This window comes from Rasamsonia byssochlamydoides (genome assembly GCF_041956645.1).
Source record: "Rasamsonia byssochlamydoides strain NRRL 3658 unplaced genomic scaffold VTN77scaffold_54, whole genome shotgun sequence".
Taxonomy (NCBI): domain Eukaryota; kingdom Fungi; phylum Ascomycota; class Eurotiomycetes; order Eurotiales; family Trichocomaceae; genus Rasamsonia; species Rasamsonia byssochlamydoides.
The window spans coordinates 154,213-180,193 of NW_027192437.1; the positions used below are offsets into that span (position 1 = coordinate 154,213).

The following is a 25,981-nucleotide window of genomic DNA, read 5'->3' on the forward strand; positions in this document are numbered from 1 at the left end:
TTTTGTTTTCGTTGCAGATCCCTATGGAGTCGAATCACTTACCTATAATTAGTTATCCTGTGTCAGATTTAGTACGACAATCATAACAACAGGCGACAACCGATAAACCCCGATTAGTTAAAACAAAACAAACAGGCACACCCAATTGCATCCATTATGCAGTCAGTCAGCGAAGGAAATCCGATTCATCGTTTCGAATGAGCCGATCTACATCTCATTTCCTTATTTCCCTGTTCCGACTCCCTGTAAAACGTCTCAAGAGGGTTGCCCCAGTCTGCGATCTGGCAGTTCTTGGTACGATGATTGGGGGAGGACGGGCAGTTGCTTGGCTTGCTTGAAACGCTGATCAACCAACAGAACTACCAGACCAACAGATAGGTAGAGACCTGGACACCTTAGGTACAGGTCTAGAGTAGATATGGATCATCTTGCTATAATCATATTATATTACCCCCCCCCCCCCCCCCTACGTAAAAGACACCTATTGGCTTAATTACTACAATATCACCAAGTTGAATATCAGCTTTCTTACTAGGTACTCCTCTCCAATCCCCACAATCAGACCAAAGTGAATCACCCAAAAGATTAATAGCATGTTGGCTGCTACTATTGCTGCTGAAGTGGTACTATAAATACCTGATGGCAGACATGCAATGGCAACGTTATGACCAGTAATTGATCCCAGAGCATAAGTATTGTGGTCATTTAGATCCTGCAATAATTTGCCATGAATCTCATCTAGCATTGCCTTAGCAGCAGCCATCTCCAGTGGTAGAGCACAGATCCATCTAACAGTATAGTCATTGTGTAAGAGGGTTTTTTCAACTGCAGGCATTTTGATACTCTCATTATACAAGCAATCCCAACGGAGCTGTTAAATACAGATTCATATTTAGTTGGAATTGACACTACTCAGGAAGAACATTGTGGAGAGCCAGAGCTTTTGAATAGCAAATCAGTTGCGCTCAAAACTCAATGTAGGCTGGCCGCTGATCATTCTCATGGATGTAGAGAAAGGCTATCTGCAAGAAGGATGTCTTCAAGAAAAATGTTGCCAACTGTTGGCAATGTGATGGTATTGATGTAGAATAGTATGGCTGAAAGGCAAGGCTGAAAGCAAGTCTGTTGTCATATCTACAACAAGCCATTACCGCCCATTTGCAATAACATGATTTTTGATTTTTCTGCGAGCAGAACCTGAAGCTATTTATAATTAATTCAGCTTCGCCTTCAACTGCAGCTCTGACTTGTACAGTGACTTGTGTGTTATTACTCTGCATCTCTATAACTCTCTGGCCTATTGTTTAGACTGAGTCAGTTCACATTCAGACAAGTACATACTCATTTCTAGTCACCTGCTGGGAAGTTATGCCTTCTAGGCTCTCCTAATGCAAGGATTTCCTTTTATGTAGATTTACTTAGCCTTCCTGTCTGCACAATAAGTGCGGGTTCCTGGTAATTTATAACAGCATTCCTTGTTATATCTGTGACAATAACCACACAGCTGGTTGGGAAATCAGTCTAATGCCAGTTGCACTCAGGAGCATACACAACAAAGCTCCTTTTAGGATTAATAATCTCCAAAACTATATAATATTTCACAGAGAGTGAGATATTTGTTCACAAACTAAATACACTGCGCCTTCACTCTCCCACCTACAGCAATTTCTCATTCATACCTCTGCTCAGCTCCTTCGACAAAGCAGGCAACTATTTAGATCGTAGTCCCAACGGTCACTACCAACTCCATTAAGAACGAACAAGCTTTCGCTGGGATCATACTTCTGTTTAATTTCGAGCAACCGGTCGTAGTGGCTCCCATAGAAGTCATGCTTCCAGTGGCTGTTAAAACAATTGGCTTCATTCATGTACGCGCCCGTCTCCGGCGCCCACTTTCGCCAGACAGCTTCTCAATAATATCCCATCCATTCGCCTGCCGCTGCCAACGACTGACTGGGGATGCCCGTTGCGTTGATAGATGCGCCAGTGGTCAATGCATGCACGTAAGCTTTGCGCCAGGTCGTGTTCAAGCTGCCTCGCATGTTCGTAGGTACGTTGGCCGGCCCAGGTCCACCTTGGAAGCCGAAGAGAAGAAGGGAGCCTGTCTTTTCATTCTGTCCGCGCAGGACCTGTTGCAAGTACGAAACTAATTTATTCCGGGGTAGCTCTGACAGTTCTTCACGCCCAAGCAGACGACTGGAAATCAAACTGACTTCTCCAGCGCTACTGGGAGAGGTATTGGTCGAGTTGAAGAAGGATAAAAAGCTTGGATACACAACTGGAGTACTCCGAGTAATAACTAGCGACCTGTTGTCGCTCTCAGCAGTGACATTTGCTGCCAAAGATATCAAAATGTTGTTCATTGTCGTAGTCGTCATGTTGTAGCCAAAGAAAGACAACGATATCGCCACTCCAGCCACGGTCTCATTCAGCGAAAGAAAGCTCATCGCCGACTGCCCAGTCGCGGCTGTCATTATGCCAGCTAAGCCTGTATCCATGGCATCTGGGATGGTTCGAGCCAGAGATGCCAATGCATTCCAAGTTGCCGTCTCACTGACATTCGTGTTGCCAGAGGCACGAACGCTAAGACCGCCGGTAACCACGTTAGTTGGTGCTGGATAAGCCTTTAAAACATATTCTGTAACCACGCCATATTGTCCTGCTCCGCCGCCTCGGATCGCCCACAGGAGGTCTTTGTTTTGCTGTTCATTGGCAACGAGCCGATGGCCGTCGGTGGTGATGACAGTTGCCTTCAATATCTGGTCTGCTGCAAGCTGGATAAGGGGCCATGCCCTCCTCCCTGAATATATCCTCCCAGGCCAACAGTCGGATCTCCTCCGCCAACGAGGACTTTGTTGACTTGGTGCGCGGCATAATAGACGGAACCCCAGTTGTTTCCACTGCCAGCAATGAGTACATTCGCTGTGCCATTCCCGCCAGGTAAGGGCCAGTGTGATTGAAATTAATCTTTCTGAAATTATGTGTCCAAATCGACAATGAGTACGCACCAGTGGACCTGAAGGTTGTATTACACATGATCAGCTTGTGTTAAACACTGAGTAAACTTGCACTAACATACCGGCCATTGAGATCGTGTCCTGTCCCCTTGACGACAATGCGGATGTTGCGTTGGGACGCCCATAGCATGGCAGTTGCAACCTGCTGTTCAGTGGTGGCATTCACGACATACTGAGGCGATCCGCCGATCTCACAGCCCTTGCCTTCCGTGTACCCTGTGGCTCCTGGAGGGAGACAAGAGTTATTTCCATAGATGGGGTAGTCGATTCCCTCAGGCAGTTGGGCCTGATATGAGGCCAAGGCCCAATTCTCCTTCACTTCTTTGCATGCCTGCGGTACATCAAATGGATTTCCATGGTAGCATGCCGAGGCCGCTGGGGTAGTTCTGATGAGAACACCTTGGATTGATTGATTCAAGGCATTCCAGTCCTCTGCAGACGGCCAGGTAGTATCCATAGGGGAATTCTTGCATTCGGGCAGGGCGTGTGAAGCTCCCGTGGCCACCAGCCACAAGGCCAAGAGAAGTGGTAGTGAGCTAAACAATCATGTCTTGGATAGAATTGATCTGTGATACTTGATGGGAATGAAGGCATATGGTTCACAGGCTACGCTTAAGTATTGTTGCTGGAATACGAACACGACGAGAGCAGCCAGGAACTAGCATAAGGACTAGGCTGGATGATCCTGAGTTTGTCCCATTTTTGGAACAGTCCGACTGATTCTCGTCAACAATAGGGTGTCAATCTTGTACTAACATCATAGCGTTAGAGAATAAAAACCATGTTTCACGACAAACTGCTGCTACAGGGAGGTTCCCGAGGTCCGGTCTAAGCAATCATACGCAAGCATATGCTGTCGTCACTCCCCTCACCCATAATATCCTAAAATAATGATTGTTTGGGTTGAAATATTGCTGCCTGCAAAACGAAGCAGAGGATTAGAACAATTGCGTAGTGCCGCCAAGGATCCGAGTATGAAGTTCATCATCTAGGTGAACCATATTAGGGTAGAAAACCAGTGGACGCCAGTCTTTGAGGAAATGAGCTTGACAATCTCAAAGACCAATAGCTGTGCTGGTCATAAGGAGGTGGATTACTGGCATGGTGTTGTTGTAGGCCTAATTATTATCTGTACCTGGATGCTTGCATGGATGCGTACGAATCCAACCAATTGATTCCGATCAAGAGATTGACGGAACAAAGATCGGTCTAAGGCCCTTGACTAGCTTTTGAAAGTACACCACTTTTGGTTACGCCGACCGAACAGTTTCCGCCACATCCTCCGCCTGGATCTAAGCTTTTTTTTTTCGTGCTGCCCCACTCGTATTCGTTCAATTATTTCCCAAAGCGGTAATGGAATTGGATCGCCATTACCCTGCAGGCAGGCAGTAGTCCAGTTTAAATATAATAAATGAAAAGACCCAACATGGCTTCCCAAGGCCAGCAACAAGCTCATCCCTCTTCCTTCTCATCCACTGCATCCCTGAGTCCTCTTTCTGCCCTTCTAGCACCATGGATATCACATTTCATAATGGAACGAATGGATCCCATCCGTGGGTGGAATTCTATCCATATACCCCGTCTGACACAGCAGGGTATGCATTTATGGGAATTTTCGGAATCTCTACCTTTGTTCATTTTGTGCTCATGTTCCCCTACCGCGCCGCCTACTTCATTCCGTTGATTATGGGTGGAATATGTAAGTTCCAGGCAAACAACGTGATTTTCATAAACCAAACCGATCTCATATGTTTCAGCAAGATACTCCAGTAAGCAAGAATCATCAATGAGAATGGCTCCTTTTGCTCAAGAAGGCTGACGAATCCTTCTGGGAGCCGATAAAGCCACCCCATAACAATGTGCATCAAGCCTACCCCATGCCGCTGGGCAGTCCTCTTCGTATAAGCCTCCTCGAAGGTCTGCAACAGCGCATTGATGACTGAGATATACATTTCCCGACCGGCATCTTCGGCAATTCTTTGCTCAACAAACCGCAGAACCTCCTGGATATGGATCTGATGCTCCAACAATTCACTCTGCAACGATGGACTAATATGCTGAACACTCTCCTCGCCCGTCGGCGCCAAGATCCCCGTGAAGACTTTGTCCCCTTGGGACTGCAGAATGAACCGGACGCCGCGCATGAGCACCAGCCATTCCGCCCGGCCAGTTTCACTAAAGACGAGGTATTCACGCGGCCGGGGCCCTCTCCCGAAATACACGAAACAGATCAGCACGGCTGAGATGTAGACGAACTGACAATTCTCGGCATCCAGCTGGGATAGCACTGTGGTGACGGATCGGACCCCAAAGGTGAAATGATCGTCCGCCTGCATCACGTACTGACCTCGCAGTTCTGGTCGTTCATGGCTCAGATGCAGAGCGGATAGGGCCAAGATAAGATGAAGAATAGGGGGAAAGACAATACTCCACTGGGGTACATGATTCTGCCATACACTGTAGCCGTGGGCCTCATCTCCCAGAGTGCTGTAGGTCGAGGTTATGAAGTTATGAAAAAGTTGTAAGTCTGCAAAGGACACACCCCCGGGGACCTGACTGGTGGAGAGATCGCACTGAGTCCCTATCGAGGACCTGGTCTGAATATCCCGATCTGATTTGCCTGATGATGGAGAAGAGGCATGTGACTGATACTTAGATGACCTGAAACGATATCTTCGATTCACTGATCGTGCGGGTGCAAGAGATCCTGGTTCAGAAGCCGCTGGCGACACAGATTCTGTGATTTGAATAATTGAGAAGTCGCATTCAATGGAGTGCTGGAAGCAATTAGAGCACGTGGGTTTCTTCTCATCGCACTGCGAACAGTCAGCACCTTGCCACTCGGTCCCATGACGTAGCAAGACACGTCTCCGTGGTCGGCAGCAGGCTAGAGAGCGTAAGAGGCTCAGCATGATGTGTCTAACCTGCCAGCAAATAGGGATGGGGATCGAGAGAAATTGTACATATCGACAGACTGATAACAGGCCCTCGCCGTTATGCGGGTTGGGCCTTCCAAAAGTGTGGGCAGAGAGTGTTCGCCACCGAAAGTGGGACAAAAAGGGATTAAATTGATCACTCACTTTAATGCGCCGTCTCTTACAGTTGCCGCATCCAAGCCGGGACTTACGATGCGTTCTTCGAGACCTGATTTGATTTTTGACCACCGTCTGATCCATAGTCTTTGACTAGTATCTGCTGCTTGAGAGAGCAGAGGGCGACGGAAGGGAGCTGGCTCGTATTCGTTCCTTTTTATCCATTCTTGGTTGCTGGTGGGCCTGAGCTTTAAGGGTCACCTTACCCACTACATCGTCCTCTTGTCCTCTTGCCGTAGACGCTCCATAGAACTGGGTACTGCAGCGAAGTGAGACGAAGCCAATAGGGTAGGATTCCCATATCAATGCTGATACAGAGTAAATGGCCTGTTGATTCACATTATCACACTACAGGAAATCAATATTACATATATACATATGTAAAAGAAAACATTCAGCGCTCGATCGCCCCAAGCTCTTCTGCACCCAGTTAATCTTGCTATCTCTTCCACTTTGAACAGTTTCACGCGAATTTTTGCTTCTTGAGTAGAATGGAAAAAAAAAATATTCCATGTCAATATGGTTGAAACTGTCGACAAAGTGTGCCGTCTTCCTATTCAGTCCACTCTTCGCTACCCACGCATTGGCGACACCAGAGGAGGCCATCTGGATCATACTTTTGTTTGATCGCACGGAGTCGTGGGTAGTTTGATTTATGGCCTCAATAATTAGAAACAGATGCCAATAACGAGCGGCCAATGATCATTTATAGGAGCATTGTGTTGTTGCCTTGGCACCTAGTGTCCTTGCACTGAATTCATTGGCGGCTAATCTCAGGAGTATTATTTCATCCATGTGCCGTGCCCCCAGCACAAAGACCTCATCATTATTGGAAAACCTGACCAACACATTACCATGTCAGCGCTTTGTTTGAACCTCAGAAGGTCTCTAACTTCTTTTACGTCCTCACTTATCTACTGTATGGCCCCTTTGCCTAATGCATTAGCGAGAACCATGGCTTCCTTACCTCTTCACCTCCTTGCAGATTTCCTGCTTTGGGTTTTGTGGAACTAAGCTCTACAGAAAAGATTGAGGAAGAAGAACTTCCCTTCTACGTTCCAGAGGATTATTATCCAGTTCATTATTGGCGAGATGTTCAAATCAAGATACCAAGTTGTTTCTAAGCTAGGCTACAGTATTGCTTCCATAGTTTGGTTATGCCAAGATCTCTGGTACATATTCAATTACTGTTTATCCCAGCTAAACCTTGGTTCTCTCTAATGTGTCAATAGGGAGCATCAGTATCTCACACTCATAGTGTGTGCTTGAGCGAAACAGCACAATCACGAGATTGCAATATCCAACCACTTGAAGAATCTAGTCCAAATGGCTTTTGATTCCTTTGAAATCACAACTATCTACTATATTAACCACTTGGGATGAGTTATATTAAGTTCCTGAAACTACTTCCTGAGAATATACTACCAAAAGATCTATTATAAAAATACCACAGACCAAATTTCTTGAACAGATTCATTCCCATCCACGAGAATAGAGAAAAATAACAATTAATAGTACATCATTAATGAAAGCAAAACCATGCCAGTACTTAACAAATCTTACTAATACTTGCTACATCATCACAAAGAGAACCTCAAATTTCCGTGCTGGCACTCCCTGAATAAACCATTAAGTCCAGGTAGAATAAATAAGCAATCCAATCACTATCATCAGGACAAATGTGAATAATTCTACAGCTGATGAGGTCACACTTGTCATGTCTTTGCTCAACAATGCTTGTGGAGACTTCGTACGGAATGCTGCACCGTCCAGAGAACGGTCACGCTCGGCTTCTTTGATCAGATTACAGTCTCCCTCTTTCATTTCCATATGATGTGATATTTTATTTGTGGACAGATGCTACTGTACACTCTTTATGTTAAAGTCCCAGTAACTTTTGTTTGAAGATAAGAATTGAAGTGTAATGGATTATTGATTCCCAGTTCTTGAGAGGAAGACCATGCTTATACTTAAATGTTCTCCCAGATTGCCGAAATTAATCTACTCTTATTATTAGCAGGCAATCTTATGGAATGGAAAGACACGATAAATGAGTCAGCAGCAAGTCTCTATTCTATGAATCCATACGAGGAATGCAGTTATAGTCCCCAACATTGCAGTCTAAAGCAATTTGGATCGCCAATCACAGACACTCTGTAGGTGCCCAATGAGCCAATTACCACCTTAATTACCAGATATCTTAACCTGTAGAAAAGCAAGGAAGAATTGTTAGGTTACTCGTGAACAAGAAACCAACGCAAAAGCAGCCCTGTGTTCACACCATTCTATTCTAGGCACTTGCTTAGCCTCTGCCTACTTGAATTTGCCTGAGGAGTCATGCTGACGGTTCCAAATTTAGGGAGAATAGGTCCAACAATGGACTTATTGTTACAAGGGCCGGGGTGTCGGCTAAAGTTGCACAGCATGATAGTGGGGAGGTCAAATAGAATAGGAGAGGGGAAAATAGTAAGGCAGTAGTTATAAGCAGGCAATAGTCGGCAAGAATCGAAGAGCAATCAGAGGAGGTAGAGCGGAAGCAGGAAGGAGCGGGAGGGAAGTAAGAGGCAGCGCAGGGAAGCACCAGGCCAGCATGGGAGAGCACAGGGGAGCAGAGGGAGAGTCGGGCGGCAGTAAAGCGGCAGGCGCAGGATACCCGTTCTAGTCACGTGGCAGTTCAATCTGGCAGATTAATACCCTCGTATTTCGGGCATATTAGCGGCCGCAGCTTTAGCCGTAAGAGTCGGCGGCTGCTGGGAAAAGAATCGAATAGGGGTTTGTTGAAAGACGGTTTCTTGGATGGTTGGCATATTATCAGAGGTAAACACAGTTGAAGTGACTGCTAGTAAATTGAATGGAAGCCTGGAGATGTTGTTGGAAGTTTGAATACTTCTTTGGATCTCCTTCCTCTCTTCAGCATTAAATAACGTTAGACAATTATCATCCTTATGGCTTAACGGGACATTAGTTTCAAGTCAAGATAAAAGCGATGTAACCTTAGAGAAGGCAATGATATTGTTAGCAACAGGGGATAACTAACTATAGATGAGTAGTCATCTACAGACAATTGCTCGCGAGTAACCGGCCCTTCGCATCTAGTTCTGTAAGTTACTCACGACGATCATAGGCTATGCAGGCCTCCCCTTTTGGTCCAAGAGTCAGCACATGGTGTGTTGCAGTTATTGAGCAATGATCTGCTTCTAGATAATAATGGGTTGCCCCGCAAGACACGCCACCTCAATATCATAAGTCATAAATAAGGCAGATGCTCACAGAGCCAATCAACCTTTTCCACATTCATTATTGGCATACACCCATGCAGCCTGTGTCGAATCCGCTGCGTCAAAACACCCTGCGTCGATTCACCAACCCTAACCTCGATCCCCTGCGATCACCATCCCTGAGCGTGTGGAGAGGGTTCATAGTCGGAGAGAATTTGTGGCCGGAAGAAAAGAGGTAATTTGATCTTCTACGCTGCTGAAGTGACGTTGCAGGTTGATTGGAAGAACCGACCTGAGTGAAGTGGATTGACCGACTTCAGAACACCGGGCGTACTACAGTGGTTTGAGCTCTTGAAACGACCCCAAAGCGCTCGGAGTACAATAGGCAGAAAAGGGTTTCATTTCCTAAAGGCTCTCTAAAGTGGAAGGATATATATATATATATATATATCTCTGACCTCCATCGCACCTCCACTACACCTGCCACCTCTCAGCAACACCAAGTTCACTTCCATTGAATCAAAGTTGACCTCCACTGCAACCAAAGGTAGGTAAATACTCTAAAAACTTATAATCTATCGACGGTCGCGACGCCATCCCTTCATACGTCGTTTCATGTCCTCTGGTTGAGTGGTGAAGAGGTTATGGCGACGCCGAACAAGTTCACGGGCTTCTTTCGCGCGGGCGACAGCACAAGCATTAACCAGACTTCCTCTTCTGCAGTTGTTCCTTGATGATATCAGCCGCTTTCTCAGCGACGGCGAAAACGATGGCCTGGATGTTGCCTCTGGGAATCAGCGGCATGACACTGGCGTCGACAACTCTAACGTTGCTCGTGCCGTAGACTTTCAATCGGTCATCGACGACACCTCCCTGCTCACGGGGCATCATGGCGGTTGTTCCGCAGACGTGGTAATGAGCAATGATACGATCCCTGGTGAGCTCCCGTGCTGTGTCCAGATCATCGACAGGCTTGTCGCTGTGAAGACGACGGCCATTCTTCTTGAGTAAGGAGCCCATTGGCTCTGTGAAAGCCAGCGTCTCTAACCATTTCGTATGTCGAGCGTGGAGTTCAAGATCGAGAGGGTGTGAGAAGAACTTAGGATCAAACACAGGAGAGGCATAGGGGTCATTGGAAGCCAGGTGGACATTGCCGCGAGAGAAGGGGCGGTTGAGCACTGAAACGATACTGATGAAGCTCTCTGGCTCTGACATTCCATATATGCCCTTTGGGCTGGGGCCCTTTTCGGGGGTGATTTGGAAGGGTGCCAGACTGTATTGACCAGTGGGTTCGGATTCGTCCTCCAAAATCTGGCGTAAGATGCGATATTGAGCCTCCTGTCCGGGGAAGCTGGGGTACTTGTAGTCCTCAAGATATTTCTTGATCAGTCCTTTGAGCTCGCCGTCCTGGAGCTCGGGGAGCGGCATGAAGGCAGATGAAATGGCACAGAGACCAAGTGGTCCAGCGCCAGAATGTTCCTGCCAGGCAGCCATTGCGGCTTCTGCTACTTCAGGGATGCGGAGGGCATCACCAGACTGCTGGCCATCGGCGATCTCCCAGCTAAACGGCACGAAGCCGTGTTCTTGAAGATTTTCTCCCACATTGGGGTTATCAATCACAACTTTAATTCCATGTGACTTTAGCAGTTCCGATCCTCCAATCCCTGATAGTTCCAGCAGTTGGGGCGTCTTGATAGCTCCTGCAGCAAGGATAACCTCCTCTCCAGCAGAAACAATCCTTTGGACTCCATCATTTGCTTTGAATTGGACGCCTATGGCGATGACTGTTCCATCAGCTTCCTTCAAGATTATCTTCTCAACTGTTGCATCGGTAACCACGCGAAGATTGGGACGTTTTGCGACTTCGAGATTATAGTAGGTAACGCCAGCATGGCTTCGTGACCTGGTCTTTGGATCGATCGTTCCTGGGTTGCAGAATGCTCCCTTGGCTATTCCTGAGATTGGGTCACTGGTGATCTTGTGGTTAAGATTCTCGAAGACCTTCGGCCAGGCAGCATTGAAGGCAGGAAACGGGCCTTCTCCGAATGAAACCTGAATGGGGCCACTACTCCCCTGGAGTGTCTCATCTAGGTAATCCAGAGAGAGTTGTTCGCGGATTGCAGGAGTCGGGGGCGTGAATTTCTGAGATTTCCGAAGATACTGTGATATGGAGTCCCAGTTCCAGCCAGGGTTCCCTAATTGTTCCCAAGCGTCAATGTCTTTCTTGCTGGGATAGATGACCATGCCCATGTTAATGGCTGATGAGCCTCCCAGTGTACGGCCTCTGGGTTCCGCAATTTGACGTCCGTTGAGATGTTCCTTCAATGCCGCGCTACTTAGAGATCAATCGTTCAATGAATGGTCAAGTTGAAAGCGGCCTACCTGAGGTGGGCTGGTGATGCACCAGTCGAAATCAGGGTCAAAGTAAGTGCTGGCAGCAAGGCCCGGCACCGCAATTCGAGGGTCATCAACGCGGTTGCTGCCAGCTTCGAGGACGAGAACTTTGACATTCGGGTCTTCTGTCAGACGACTGGCGACAACCAATCCTGCCGTTCCACCCCCAACTACAACGAAATCGAAGGACTGCGACTCCAGGCCAACAGTCGAGGATGTGTCTACTGGGGAAGAAGCCATGATTGACTAGGGTAGCTGTCAGGAAGTCTGAGGGGTAGCTTTCCGTCACTGATGGTGGGTAACATGAATAACCTCCCGGCTATCTGGAGATTCAGTTCATTAATATTCCCCTGCACTTCGGAGGGATCTCTCTCATATTTCTTCTAGACTTAACCGCTCTTAGCGCGAATCCTGCATCGTTGATAGTAAAGACCCATTGAATTGCGGTGCATGGCAGTGACTGCAGTGGGCCCATGTGGAAAACTCACGCGGCACTGCTGGTCGGCTAAGCCTAGATTCCGGTCCAGGAGCGGGCTAAAATGCAAGACAGACAACGTGCTTAGACGGTTATCACCGTGATTATCTGTCTGCAGGCTCCAGAAAAGCCGAAACATGGATAAAGGGGGAGACAGGAAGCGCGGGGGAGCGGCACAACAGTACCAGTAGTACGGAGGTGGGCCTCAAAAGTTTTGACACATGCTAATGGACACTAGTAATTTTTGTGTTTTGGTCTGTTTTGGCTGGTACCTGCCTCCCTACCTAATTTACTATACTAACCTAAGTATCTTCTAAAGACCCTTCATCTGCAATCTTTATATTAATATCTACCTAAATTTTCTGCTTCAAGAGCACCCCCTTCAGCCTCCTACCCTTATAACTATGAGTATCCTGACCCATATGACCCTCATTATACTTATTTCTACCTTCTAGTCTAATAACCTCCTAAATTGTAACGGTTAGCCCCAGACCACCGTCACAGCTGTACGCGGTCGTGTGGGAGAACTCAAATGGATTCGAGGTGCAAGGGTGCCAAAGGCGGGGTAGAAGCGGGGTCCTGAGCCAGTATATAGAAAACCTCCCTTTGGGCTCCTTTCTGGAGATTCAGCAATCCATTCCTGTTCTAAATCCACCCCTACATTTCCATGTCAAGTCCACTTCTCTGTTGTTATGACAGCGTATCGCCTACTTCACGACGGCTAAGTCGTGACCACTTCGTTATAAAATACCAGCCATCACACCTAATTTATATCTGAGTTTTGGGATGAGTTCTATTAGATCCTGGGCATTAAATTAAAACTCTCCTTAGCTTACTATCTATAAACTAATAGGCAGATAGAGGCTATAAATCAGCATATGGCTTAATAGCTATGACCCTTTATGAATCATTATTAGGATAACTGGTTAGAGCTCCTTCTAATAGTTAATTTTGCTACTAGAGCCCTTTCCTATAAATTAACTAGCCTACCCTTATTCCTTATTAAAAATAATTATGAGCCCTGTGTAACAAACCCAAATCCCATTAGCTAGTAGGTTTATCTAGAAGCTATGAGGCAGTTCAGAACGAAGAGACTAAGCTGGGGGAGAAAGAAGCTATCTACGAGGTCCAGCGAGATATCTCACGGATTCTGCCAGCAATATGCCTCACCCGCCTAGTGCACCGCCTAGTTCGGACTGAACCGGAGGGAGTCTTTACGATGCTCCACATATTTAAATCTTCATTGTGTAGATCCCAGCCTCTTTCCCTTTTAAGCATGAACCACAGTGCTTGTTTTTGGTGTTTGCAGAATTGTCAGGCAGGAAACATACGGCTTTTTAGGACAATAACCGTACTGGTATAGAGACGTCCGGAGCGCCGTTGGTGTTTCTGCTTCCAAAATATTCTGATTTGACTCAAAACCTTGAATCATATCATTTAGATGCGCACGTCACTATCACTCACCGTTTCAAATCTCGGAAACGACATGCTTTGGAAGAGCCACAAGGAGCAGCTTCCCATCCATCTGATAATGTGTCGAAGAGCTACCTTCGTTCAGACTGTTCTCTTTTGGATAACTTTTTGGCTCGTTCTCTTGTCACGGTTGATGAAAGAAATTCAATCTGAAATATTACACATCCTAATTAGGCACGACAAAAGTCGATGCATTTGTCCAATTTTATCTGGAAGCATACCCTTGAAAGATAGTCTACTGTCTAGTACGCACAATATACAGTAGTACGAGTCCAGTATCAACATGATGCTATTTTTGGAAAAACTAATACTTGGGGCTCCACATCATTGCAGGGAGGTTCAGCCAATCACAACTCGCACACTTGCAGATCCCCAATTCGAAGGATACGGTCTTTGTCCCACTGTCAGTTAAATTGCCTACACGACCGTGTATGATAGTCTGAGGGCCAATGTATTCGAATACTAGATTCGGTAAACGAGGCAAATATCCATCGATGACATGTAGATCTCTGTAGGGAAGGTAAATGAGATGTGGACGTCCACGTGCTAATTCAGCTTGGAACAAGATTTCGCCGGACCCTGCAGATCACTCATTAGCCCGGTTGGGGATAGACTGACGAGGACCTCCCCTCCGACGCCCTCCATGAACGACTTCAAACAAACCCGGTGACAGCATGTTAAGATATCCCAAACCCAAACCCAAGCCTCAGGGCAGCATGTCTAGTGTTGACGAATCGAATCACCGCGTAGTGAATGAAACTGGTCCATTGCTGAACCCCAACAACAACAACAATAGCGACAGCGACCGTACCGGCAGCCACGTTGGAATGTCTCCAGGCCCAGATCCCGACTGGCACATTTATCATGTGATCCTACGCCTGAATAACATCAATGTGCTGTTGGTGTTCCTGCCACTGGGCATTCTCTCCGGCCTTTTTGGGTGGAACTCAATCCTCACCTCGGTTTTCAACTTCTTGGCCATCATCGCGCTGTCGGCTTTGGTGTCCTATTCGGCGGACGAGCTGTCTCATTATCTCGGAGAGTTGGCGGGCGAATTGATCAATGCGACTTTTGGCAATGCTATCGAGCTGATTGTATGTCGTCTTTTGACCTGTTTTCTTGTGTCTTGTGGCTGACATAGTGACTTGTAGGCTGGTATTGTGGCTGTGAGCCGCGGCGAGATACACTTTGCGCAGTCTGTGATGATTGGTAGTATTCTATCGGATATTCTTCTGGTAGCTCTCTCTCCCTTTGTTTTTAATTTATTTCCTATGTTGTCTCTATATATTTACATATATTTAGGTCCTTGGCTGCAGTCTTATCTCCGCAGCCTATCGCAAGCATGTCCTCAAATTCAAAATGGCCGTGGCGGATGCTCTGTCATCATTAATGATCATCACCGCCGTAGCACTGATCCTTCCCACAGTGCTATACTCCACATTTAGTTCGTCAAATTCGGCGTCGGACATCTCTGACAAGATCGTGTCCTTCTCGCATGGTACCGCGGTGGTTCTCTTGATTCTCTACGCCGGGTATCTTTATTTCAACATGGGGACCCACTCGCATCTGTTCACCGAAGACAAAGGGGACGACCGAAGCGTTGCGAGTGACGACGAGACAGATAATAATGACAGCAGCCCTGGTCAACAACAGGAGACCCCCAACGTTAGCTTTTTTACGGCTGGCATGCTTCTTCTCGGCGCGGCGGTGGGCATCATGAGCTGCGCACACTTCCTGCTCCAAAACATCGACCAAACATCCCGTATCACGGGCATGAGCAAAACCTTCATCGCCTCCATCCTCATCCCCATCGCCAGCAACAGCCCTGAAGGGGCCGCAGTCGTGGCTGCCTCGCGAGGAGGGGACATCAATTTCGCGATCGGCGTCATTGTCAGCAGCATCCTGCAGATCGGTCTCTTTGTGATGCCCTTCTTGGTGGTCCTCGGCTGGGTGATCCAGCAGCCAATGACGCTCAATTTTGATTCGTTCCAGACGACCATCCTTTTCTTTGCTGTGTTGGTGGTCAATCACGTGCTTCAGGCTGGGAAATACACCTATATTCATGGTGTTATGTTGGTTTCATTGTGAGTACAGCTTTTTTTTTGGGCCCTTTATCAGCTACATGGATGGGTTGAACGGAAAAATTAATGGTTGGCTAATTTAGGTACGCCGTCATTGCTACCGCTCTCTACACACGCTAAGGTGTTTCCCTTTTGACTATGTACAGGCCAATATTATATAATAATAGCAGCACACAGGAACTTGTTTTCTCCAATATGGAGCTAAATGATTAAAGTGATATAGATTATCTTTTCTTACCAACTTCCTCCCTGTTATCTTCTTCATTATTCTTTCCCCTCTATCTCCATGAACAGGTCTAGGCACCTGGCCCACAATGATTCATTCGGATGTGATCAAAGCAATCGATTGCTATGGTTGGAACAACTTAAGGTTCTATTCCCCGAGACAAACTCGATGTACACAGATGAAACATCGCCTGCATTAAAGCCTCGGTTTTACGGTAACGGCATGTGATTGGATATCAGGACGCATGCAGAATGCAACCGCGATGATGACATATCTGGAGAAAAGAAAATATGTCAATAGAGCTTGCCCCGTTCCCGGTTAACCTTCCAAGAAGAAAGGGTATTTCCACTTACGTTCCCATCAACATCGCACCCTCAAAGTAGTTCGTTTGCCCGTCCTGAATCAGATAAATCATCACCATTATAGCAGTGAACGCAACGATCGCCACGAAGCTGTCAAAGTCGAGGGTCATCGGCTGCTGAATGATCCAACCAAGGAGGACGAGCAGCGGGGTGATCAGGAGCGTGATGTGCAGGATGCTGCCGATGATGGCCCGAATGACCACGTCGATCTGCTGCCGCCGGGATATCGCTACCAGGGCAGCGTATTTCGCTGCGTTTCCCACCGCGGGAATGAGCACCAGGCTGACGAATGCCGTGCTGACGTTCAGCGCCTTGGCTGATCCGTCAATGCTGTCGACTAGGTACGAGGCGCAGCGGAAAACGCAAAGCGTGGAAGCAAGCAGAATGCTGCCGGCTGTCCAGAAACGACGGCGGGTCGGAGCTGGCTCGTCCTCAGCGACCTCGTGGCTGTCTCCATTTGCTGGGACAGGGCCATCACTTGGCGCATTCTGGAAGAGGCACGCATGGGTCTTATGATGAAAACGAAGATAGATGATAAACAAGATAAACAGAATAATTGCCGTGCCATGCGAGAGGACTAGCATGTCCTTTTCTGTCGTGCCAGATTCCGGCGATGATGATGATGATGACGTATAGGCCATGATTGCCGGGATGATCAGCGAGATGGATACAACCATCATCAGCGAGGACATGATGCCGATCAGCAGCTGGTCAAACTGCAGTTTCTCGATGTTGTAGCTGGCGAAGAGGATGCTGCTGCCGAGGACCTAGAATGGAGAAGTACTCCCTCCCATCAGTAGGAGATGAGAGAAAGTGGAGTTGATAATGAAGAAAGGGGGTTTCTTTACCAGGAGAGAGTAGCATAGGATGCTCCCTACAAGGGTCGACTGGACGATGCGGACTCGTCCCTGTCTCAAGGCAATGATGCCCACCTTGACGAACCCAAGTTACCATGTTAGGAAATGACGGCTGGGATCAAAAAAAAAAGAGAAGCGCAGCAACTTTGATAAGGTATATCTTACCGCCATCTCGACGGTATTCCCCAAGGTAGCTTTCAGCAGTCCACTAGGAACCTGCCCCGTCTTCGCTGATACATCCCCGATCAACAATGCTATCCAGTACGCCAGCGGGATGATAGCCAAGAGGTTGAGAAAGAAAACCGCCTCGTCAGCCCAGCCCAGGGCCCCCGCAGTCAGACCAACAGGCACAAAGACCAACAGCCAATTCATGTAGCTGTTGTGAAGGACCGTCCTCATGGCGTGGTAGGGGTACCATGTGAAGCGTCTGAGGAGGTGCATTTGGCCCGGTCCGGGACGGGGCCAGTCGGCCAGGCCTGGTTGTCCACGGACGTCAGACATGATACTTGATTTTTTTTTATTGTCCCTCGTTCTCGAGAGCTACAATGATGTATCGATCATAGCAAGCTGCTCATTAAAAAGATGTACTCTGTAATAATAATAGCAAACAGTTGTCCCTGAGCTGTCCGTGCTGTCAGGTGACTGGAGCGGAACGTCCTCAGCTTCGGGGCAATGATTTTCCGAAATAATGTACCACTGGGAAGTGTCACGACATACCGTAAGTGGCTAACAAATCCATCACATTTCTGCTAAATGAATCAACTTGATATTCACTCCGAGCTCAGGAACCTTCCTCACGAACCTTTTCGCTGTCCTGTTCAACCATTCCAGGCTTGATGTCCGTCCTGCCTGTCGCATGAAGTCTGAGAGTTCTATCTTTAGAAATCATGTGATAAAATCCTGCAACCAATCGGAGCCTATACAATCTGTCTGAGCACAAGGGCCTGAGCACCAAACATCAATCAAACGTGACAAATTCGTTCATACTTCACTTGGGCTGGAGCCTGGACGATCGACGGATCGACGCAGAGAACGGGTCAGAGATGATATGCACTCCATCTCATGACCGCCCCTGAACATAATAATATCAATTCTCCCAGACCGCGACATCGATATCCTACAAGCCAACTCAGGCAGTCTACGACGGGCATGTCGGCTTCGGAGCTTGCCGAAGAGAGCGAAGATACCGCTCTGCTGGGAGACGGTACCGGCCATTCTCGTGGAGAATCCATCCGCCAAGAAGACCGTCGACCGGGCGCCCAGGGCCTTGTGAATGCCTACCATGCTGTGCAGGCGATATTATGTTCCAGCCACGCCAATTGGCTCCTGGGGTTTGTGCCCCTGGGCATGATGGCCGCGTCCATGGGATGGAATTCGGCAGCAGTCTTTGTGCTCAACTTTCTGGCTATCTTCCCGCTTGCTTCGTTGCTGTCTTACTCGACCGAGGAGCTATCTGCCAGTGTAGGACAGACGCTTGGAGGGTTGATCAATGCGACCTTTGGGAATGCAGTGGAGATGATAGTGAGTCTCGCCCGTTGATAACGAGACATGGCGGGCTCTTCATAGCTAAATAGAGTGAATTTGTCTACTACTAGGTTGGCATCACTGCCCTGAGACAAGGCGAAATCCGTATTGTCCAGTCGAGTATGGTTGGCAGTGTCTTGTCAGGAACTCTCTTAGTAGGTTACCCTTGTTGTAAACTCAATAGTTTTGTTTCTGCTAACTTGCTGATTAACTTGCCAGATCCTTGGTTGCTGCTTCTTCTTTGCCGGTTATCGCCCGGAGTATCGCAAGGATAACATCAGGTTCAACGTGGACGTCACCGGCATCATGACCTCGCTGATGATCGTCGCATCCGCGTCTCTCTTCATTCCCTCCGCTCTCTACTCCACAACTGCGACGTCCGCGTCCGGGTCCTCGGAAGTGAACGAGTATATTTTAGTCCTGTCTCACATTACGTCCCTTATTCTGCTGCTCTTCTATATCATATATCTCTATTTCCAGCTCAAAAGCCATGTTCACCTGTTCAAGGATTGCGATGACGGCGAATCGGATGACAGCCATGCGCTTGGCCCGTGGGCCGCCAGCGCCGTACTTATCGCCTCGACCCTCGGCATCACAGTCTGCTCAGATGCCGTGGTGGACAGCATCGACGGCGTCGTCGAGGCATGTAATGTCAGCCGCGCGTTCATTGGCCTGATCATCGTCCCGATCGTCGGCAATGCCGGCGAGTTCGTCACCACCGTGAACGCAGCCATGAAGGACAAGCTTGACTTGGCGATCGGCCTGGTGGTCGGCAGTACCCTGCAGATCGCCTTGTTTGTCACTCCGTTCTTGGTCATCATGGGCTGGGTGATGGACCAGCCGATGTCATTACATTTTGACACCTTTGAGACAGCCGTCTTCTCCCTGGCTGTTGTGGTGGTGAATTGTCTGGTTCAGAATGGACAGACTAACTATTTTGAGGGGTTCCTCTTGATTGGGACGTGAGTGACATTTTCCCCCCTTTCCATTACTTGTAACAAAGCTAACGACTGCGTGATTTCAGGTATATCATCATCGCCATAGCGTTCTACGTCCATCCCGACGTCGATGCGCTAACGATGTAGCCAAGACCTTAGTCCTGCACGCCATTCCTTGACTCTTGGCGATTGTCTATCCGATTTAAGCTTCTTGGCGAATCGATCTAGAAATCGGTTCAATGCATTCTATTTATCTAGGCTTGGCATCGAAGATATCTGAATCGATATAAATGGCATGTTGTGCAAGATGGAGTACAATACAAATTCAGGGATTTTGCATGCAAGATTCAGAACAACTCCCCTAGGGGATTCGCCTGGAATGCTGACGAGGCCATTCGCGTTTGGATGCGAGTCGCAACCTGCTGAACCATCGAGTCGATGCGCATGTAATGGCAGACTGGCTGCGGAGGACGTTTTGCCGCCCCAGGACTCTTGCGTGATGATAGAGCCCAGTTTAGTTGTACTGGAAGGGAACAGATAGGTTTCAGACCTTGGAAGTAGTAGCTACTACTCGGAAACCCCATTGTGGGGGCGACAGTGGTTGATATTTTCAATCGAATAAAAGTACTAGTCCATAAAATATCGATCACGATCTGTTGCTCTCTCCCTGACGGTTTCCAACCTAAACCCACAGGGTATTGTTCATTGTTGTTCGTGCCGTAGACGTAATGCCTCCATACCGCCATTTCGAACCCCACACATAGTTATAACTCATTTATCGATTTCGAGCTTCAACAAGCGTTCAATCTTAGCTCTTTAGCTTTGTTCGCTGGTAGGCGAAATTGTCGTGTTACCACTCGATAGCGACGCGTCGAAATGGCTCATTCTGGACCGTGATTTCCGACCATTGCGACTTTCAGCGGTCAAATACGTGTCGAATAACTGATGGAAAGGCGGTGAGTTCAGGAACACTCGTAGACGCGTGAAACGGTGAAAGACTCCTCTTGGCGAGGCGCAGCCGATAACGATGATCGCGAGAGAATCTTGGCATCGGATAATATACCCGCAGCGGGAAAAAAGAAGGAAAAACGAAAACAAAAACGACAAATGAAGAGAGCAAGACAAAGCTCTCAAAGCTTTTATCTAGAGGTGTAGCGAATGCAGCTTACCTCGTTAGTTAGATCCCAGTACTCCATAGGCAGTCGAAGTTACCTAGGCAGCGGTGTGATGTGAGGTGATTTTCATGTCAAAGCAAAGCTTTAGGCTCTAATCTAATCTAAGTTTCTTAGCGTGGCACGTTGATTCCGCAGTGTCGTAGCACACAGCCTTTCTTCGTCGCCAGGACAATCAACTACAACAGCAACCTGCAAATTTGGCAAGTCAATAACAATAATCCTAATGACATGATGATGTCCTCCTCGCGACTCCTCTGTTGCATTCCTTTATGATGGAGTCTACGGACCGTGGTTCGAAGCCGTTGCCAACGCCTTTGCTTGGCCGACAGCGGGCTCCGACAATTACTATCGATACGGCTGCCGTGAGTCTCCATTCCCAAAATGCCTCCTGCCTGATGCTGTCTGTCTGACTGTTTCATTACTATTATAGGGAGATCACGAGCCTCCTAGTTTCACACGCCTTTCGTCACCTACCTATGTTGAGCCTGCGTCTGCAGATAGGTTACGGACGCCAGAATCCCCAAATGTGCTCACCGTCCCGGATTGTCGGTCGAGAGCGTCTTCGATCGGTTCCCGTCCTCGTTCTCCCTCATCCTATGGAGGCGAGACCCTCACTCCGACGTCTACATCGTTAGAGCACAGTCGCTCTCGAAGCTCGTCAGCAAACACTGCGGTGATCGTTTCGTCCGACCACGATGGCGGACCCTGGAAGGCAGGACAAAGGACCTTTCGATTTGGCAATGGTCCGTTTGCGATCGCACCGGAAACGCTTGAGCAGATGCTCGAATGGAGGAGCCTTGCGGATTTCCATGCTCTAGGCGGCATAAAAGGGCTTGCAGCACTGTTGCGGACCGACTGCTCCTCTGGCTTGAGCCGTGATGAGACAACATTGAATGGAACTGGTGCTGGCGATCAGTTTGGATCAACAGCACCTCACGCAGTCGCTGAACCACATGCGGAGAGGAGACTTTTCTTTGGATCTAATCGCCTCCCGGAGCGGGGCGTCAAGAGCATCTTCCAACTGATGTGGATTGCTTTCAACGACAAAGTGTTGATTCTTCTGGCGACGGTTGCGACAATCTCTCTAGGACTGGGCTTGTATCAAACGTTTGGCCAGCCGCACAAGCCGGGACAGCCAAAAGTGGAATGGGTTGAAGGTGTCACGATCATGGTAGCTGTTGCGATCGTCGTTATCGTCGGAGCGCTGAATGATTACCAGAAGGAACGACAGTTCGCAAAACTTAATGAAAAGGTATGCATTTCTCTATAGAGAGCTTGATAGCGCAGCTGACAACGTGCAGAAGGAAGACCGCCTCGTCAAGGCGATCCGATCAGGAAAATCGATGGAGATTTCAGTGTATGACGTTGTCGTTGGTGACATTTTGCATCTGGAGCCCGGCGACCTGGTCCCTGCGGACGGAGTCTGCGTTTCGGGTCATAATATCCGATGCGACGAATCGTCCGCTACCGGCGAGTCTGATCAGATGAAAAAGACCCCCGGAGACGAGATCATGGCTCGGATTGAATCGGGGGCCAGCGTGGACAAGCTCGACCCGTTCATTCTTTCTGGAAGCAAAGTGCTGGAGGGTGTGGGCACGTACATGGTCACCGGGGTTGGCGTCCGCAGCACGTACGGCCGGCTGCTGATGTCTCTAGCCGAGGAGACTGGGATGACTCCGCTACAGCAGAGGTTGACGGTCGTCGCTGAGCAGATCGCTACAGCCGGCATTTCAGTGGCTGTTCTGCTCTTCTTCGTCCTCTTCATTAAATTCCTTGCACAACTGGGCAGTGACGTGGAGTTGCCATTCGATAAGGGCCAGACCTTCTTGCGAATTGTGATTGTTTCTATCACTGTTGTTGTCATTGCGGTGCCTGAAGGACTGCCGTTGGCGGTTACCCTTGCGCTTGCCATTGCTGTGACAAAAATGTTGAAGGACAACAACCTCGTGAGGATTCTCAGTTCATGTGAAACAATGGGCAATGCCACCACCGTGTGCTGCGATAAGACTGGAACCCTCACCATGAACAAGATGACGGTGGTGACAGGGATGGTTGGAACGGCATACCAATTTGGAGATTCGGCAGTAGTCGTCGCTGACGAAGAGAATGGCGGGCAAGAGGTTCCAAAAATCAGTACCGTATCAGTCAGCAAATTCGTGTCTCTACTCGCCGACGAGGTTCGACATCTCATCTCGCAGTCTGTTGTCATCAATTCCACTGCATTTGAAGGCGAAGAAGACGGAAAGCCAGTATTTATCGGCTCAAAAACCGAGACAGCGCTTTTGTCCTTTGCGAAGGAACACCTAGGTATTGGTGCGGTTGCTGAGGAACGCGCAAATGCCCAAATTGTCCAAATGGTCCCGTTTGATTCCAACAGGAAATGTATGGCGTGCGTGGTGAAGCTAGGTGGGATCTTCCGGATGTACGTCAAAGGGGCTCCTGAGATTCTCCTGGACAAAAGCACCCGAGTTGTTGCAGACGTCACCGATCGGCTTGGAAGCGTCCTCATTGAGGATAATCGCGAGTTATTGCTTGATACGATCGAAAGATACAGCAGCCACTCCCTCCGAACTATCGGTCTTGCTTACCGCGATTTCCGGTCTTGGCCTCCTCCTGGCGCTCAGACCGTCGAGGACGATCCGACGCAAGTTGTCCTGAAAGACATCTTGGAAGATTTGACATTCATTGGAATTTTCGGCATTCAGGACCCTCTCCGTCCGGGGGTCGACGAAGCAGTGGCGAAGTGTCAGCGCGCCGGCGTGACAGTAAGGATGGTTACCGGAGACAACCTCGCAACGGCAAAAGCCGTCGCAACACAATGCGGTATCCTTGATCCAGATGGGCTTGCGATGGAGGGGGCAAGTTTTCGGAAACTGTCGACGGCGGAAATGGACCAGATCATCCCGCGGCTGCAGGTCCTTGCTCGATCGACCCCTGAAGACAAACGGATTCTAGTGAGAAGATTGAAGGCACTTGGCGAGATCGTGGCCGTTACAGGAGATGGGACGAACGATGGGCCGGCTTTGAGGGCAGCAGATGTCGGGTTCTCTATGGGCATATCTGGTACTGGAGTTGCCAAGGAAGCATCCTCGATAATCTTGATGGATGACAACTTCTCGTCTATTGTGAAAGCGATCGAATGGGGACGGGCGGTGAATGATTCGATTAAGAAGTTCCTACAGGTTTGTTCCTAGCCATACACTTTTTTTATCCATGCTTTTATTCAAATACTAATCTTTTTGCAGTTCCAACTCACAGTCAATGTGACGGCCGTGACCCTCACTTTTGTATCTGCCATAGCGAGCGAGAACGAGGAGTCTATTCTGACTCCCGTTCAGCTTCTCTGGGTGAATTTGATCATGGATACATTCGCCGCTCTGGCATTAGCGACTGATCCACCGTCACCGGGCATTCTTGATCGGAAACCGGAGCCAAGATCAGCACCATTGGTATCGCTGACCATGTGGAAGATGATTATTGGGCAGTCTCTCTATCAGTTGGTTGTCACTTTGGTGCTCAACTTCGCTGGCAATAGAATCCTCGGATACACTGGGCCTAAGAAGGATGAGCTGGAAACGTTGGTCTTCAATACGTACGTGTGGATGCAGTTTTTCAATCAGTACAAGTAAGTCATCCACCCTGCTGCTGCAGACTGAGGCTCATCGCAGTATAGCAACCGCCGTCTCGACAACAAACTCAATGTCTTCGAGGGCATCCACCGCAACTGGTACTTCATCGTGATCAACCTCATCACCATCGCCGGCCAAGTGATCATAATCTTTTTCGGAGGCAGCGCTCTTTCCGCGATGCGTCTCGACGGCGTCCAGTGGGTGATCTCCCTCGTGTTGGGATCGATGAGCCTGCTCGTTGGTGTCATTGTCCGTCTCATTCCGAATGACCTTATCCGCGCCGTCCTCCCGATTCGATTCGGACAGCATCTTGCGCCGCGTGTTCGTGGCGGTGCCAGTGTCCGTGTTCCTCATGACGCCCCTTCCAATTGGGATGAAGCGCGCGAGGTTATCCGCGAGGAACTCGCGTTCCGGAGCAGCGAACTGAGCCATCGTCGCCATCGCTTCAACTGGCGGGAATTCAAGCGTCAATGTCGTCGCCGACTCAGATTAAGCTCCCTCTTCGGTAGCACGGCTACCACTTTTAAGCCAGACGACCCGGAAGCACCCCTCCTTTGGCCTGCCTCAAGCTCACCTCTGGGCGAAGACGAAGACGAAGACTATGCCTGGAGCCAGCGACCAAAATCAGCCATCCAATCCGCCGCCGCAATGGCGGGGATTATCGCAGGAAGCGTCGCTGCGTGGCCGTCGATGGAACGTGTTTCTGTTTCTAATGCTTTTGGGAATGGGAATGGGAATGTACGTGTACATACGTAATTCATAGATTTGTTTCTTTTTTTCACGGCATGTACACTACGTTCCCTGACCAGTATCCTTCTACCTAATGTGTACGTGTACGTGTGATGATTCTATAGAACTTTGCTTGCATTTTGCTGGGAATGAATGATATTATGTGTATGATTTCGTTCGGACTTTCGGTCATGTCATAGATGGGATACCTAGGTAGGATAGATGGGATAGGATAGAGGAAATTAAAAATGGTTGCCTGGAGTAGAGTCATATATATAAGGGTAGTTAGCTAGCTAGCTTGCTAGGTGGTATTTATTCCTGATGTATGACTTATAAAATAAAAATAAAATACCATTTGCGGACGTGAATTCATTATCTCGCAGTCTGTCCGTCTCTCATGATGTATATATACTCTTGCCGCGACCGGCAAGGCTCAGTGAGGGAATTACTAGAAAGAGAAAGGATGAAGCTATAGAAATCACTATATTGCACCTATCTACAAGATGACTTGGTGGTGAAAAAGGAATCAGAAGGAGGTTTGGGACTTCAGGCTTATATATATCCGTGTGAAAGGTGTGGTAATGCCTTGCTCAAAGGCGCACGGGCTGACGGAGCTGATTAAGCGTGTAGCCAGCGAGCCGGCTGCGCCGAAGATAAACAAAGTTTCAGGTCCCTACCATTGTCTCCCTGGAACAGTAGGTTAGGTACCGTACTTGTCTGTCCTGTTCTCTTTCTCTCCATCAGTCATTAGACATATATACAGAGTATATACCTATATTATATATATGTGT

The 25,981-nt window shown here is 48.3% G+C and overlaps 8 protein-coding genes across 8 annotated transcripts; 4 read left to right on the forward strand and 4 right to left on the reverse strand.

Annotated features, from left to right (window-relative positions):
• Positions 1 to 1,910: 1,910 nt before the first annotated feature.
• VTN77DRAFT_6933 (uncharacterized protein) lies at positions 1,911 to 3,474 on the reverse strand (the record flags this gene model as incomplete). The annotated part of the gene is made up of 2 exons (XM_069423266.1): positions 1,911 to 3,016; positions 3,066 to 3,474. The coding sequence occupies 2 exons, from the start codon at positions 3,472 to 3,474 to the stop codon at positions 1,911 to 1,913; spliced, it is 1,515 nt and encodes a 504-aa protein (XP_069275822.1).
• Positions 3,475 to 4,684: 1,210 nt separating this feature from the next.
• VTN77DRAFT_6934 (uncharacterized protein) lies at positions 4,685 to 6,193 on the reverse strand (the record flags this gene model as incomplete). Its single annotated transcript, XM_069423267.1, has 2 exons — positions 4,685 to 5,833; positions 6,098 to 6,193. 2 exons carry the CDS (start codon positions 6,191 to 6,193, stop codon positions 4,685 to 4,687), a joined length of 1,245 nt encoding a protein of 414 aa, XP_069275823.1.
• Positions 6,194 to 9,422: 3,229 nt separating this feature from the next.
• On the forward strand, positions 9,423 to 9,747 carry VTN77DRAFT_6935 (uncharacterized protein; the record flags this gene model as incomplete). The annotated part of the gene is made up of 2 exons (XM_069423268.1): positions 9,423 to 9,562; positions 9,648 to 9,747. 2 exons carry the CDS (start codon positions 9,423 to 9,425, stop codon positions 9,745 to 9,747), a joined length of 240 nt encoding a protein of 79 aa, XP_069275824.1.
• Positions 9,748 to 10,026: 279 nt separating this feature from the next.
• On the reverse strand, positions 10,027 to 11,961 carry VTN77DRAFT_6936 (uncharacterized protein; the record flags this gene model as incomplete). Its single annotated transcript, XM_069423269.1, has 2 exons — positions 10,027 to 11,646; positions 11,710 to 11,961. The coding sequence occupies 2 exons, from the start codon at positions 11,959 to 11,961 to the stop codon at positions 10,027 to 10,029; spliced, it is 1,872 nt and encodes a 623-aa protein (XP_069275825.1).
• A 2,382-nt stretch (positions 11,962 to 14,343) lies between these two features.
• Positions 14,344 to 15,870, forward strand: VTN77DRAFT_6937 (uncharacterized protein; the record flags this gene model as incomplete). The annotated part of the gene is made up of 4 exons (XM_069423270.1): positions 14,344 to 14,763; positions 14,821 to 14,904; positions 14,972 to 15,753; positions 15,834 to 15,870. The coding sequence occupies 4 exons, from the start codon at positions 14,344 to 14,346 to the stop codon at positions 15,868 to 15,870; spliced, it is 1,323 nt and encodes a 440-aa protein (XP_069275826.1).
• A 301-nt stretch (positions 15,871 to 16,171) lies between these two features.
• VTN77DRAFT_6938 (uncharacterized protein) lies at positions 16,172 to 17,636 on the reverse strand (the record flags this gene model as incomplete). Its single annotated transcript, XM_069423271.1, has 4 exons — positions 16,172 to 16,250; positions 16,330 to 17,105; positions 17,187 to 17,270; positions 17,361 to 17,636. The coding sequence occupies 4 exons, from the start codon at positions 17,634 to 17,636 to the stop codon at positions 16,172 to 16,174; spliced, it is 1,215 nt and encodes a 404-aa protein (XP_069275827.1).
• Positions 17,637 to 18,257: 621 nt separating this feature from the next.
• Positions 18,258 to 19,804, forward strand: VTN77DRAFT_6939 (uncharacterized protein; the record flags this gene model as incomplete). Its single annotated transcript, XM_069423272.1, has 4 exons — positions 18,258 to 18,716; positions 18,791 to 18,874; positions 18,939 to 19,681; positions 19,744 to 19,804. 4 exons carry the CDS (start codon positions 18,258 to 18,260, stop codon positions 19,802 to 19,804), a joined length of 1,347 nt encoding a protein of 448 aa, XP_069275828.1.
• Positions 19,805 to 21,101: 1,297 nt separating this feature from the next.
• VTN77DRAFT_6940 (uncharacterized protein) lies at positions 21,102 to 25,217 on the forward strand (the record flags this gene model as incomplete). The annotated part of the gene is made up of 5 exons (XM_069423274.1): positions 21,102 to 21,194; positions 21,263 to 22,084; positions 22,134 to 24,014; positions 24,078 to 24,457; positions 24,506 to 25,217. 5 exons carry the CDS (start codon positions 21,102 to 21,104, stop codon positions 25,215 to 25,217), a joined length of 3,888 nt encoding a protein of 1,295 aa, XP_069275829.1.
• Between the last annotated feature and the right edge of the window lie 764 nt (positions 25,218 to 25,981).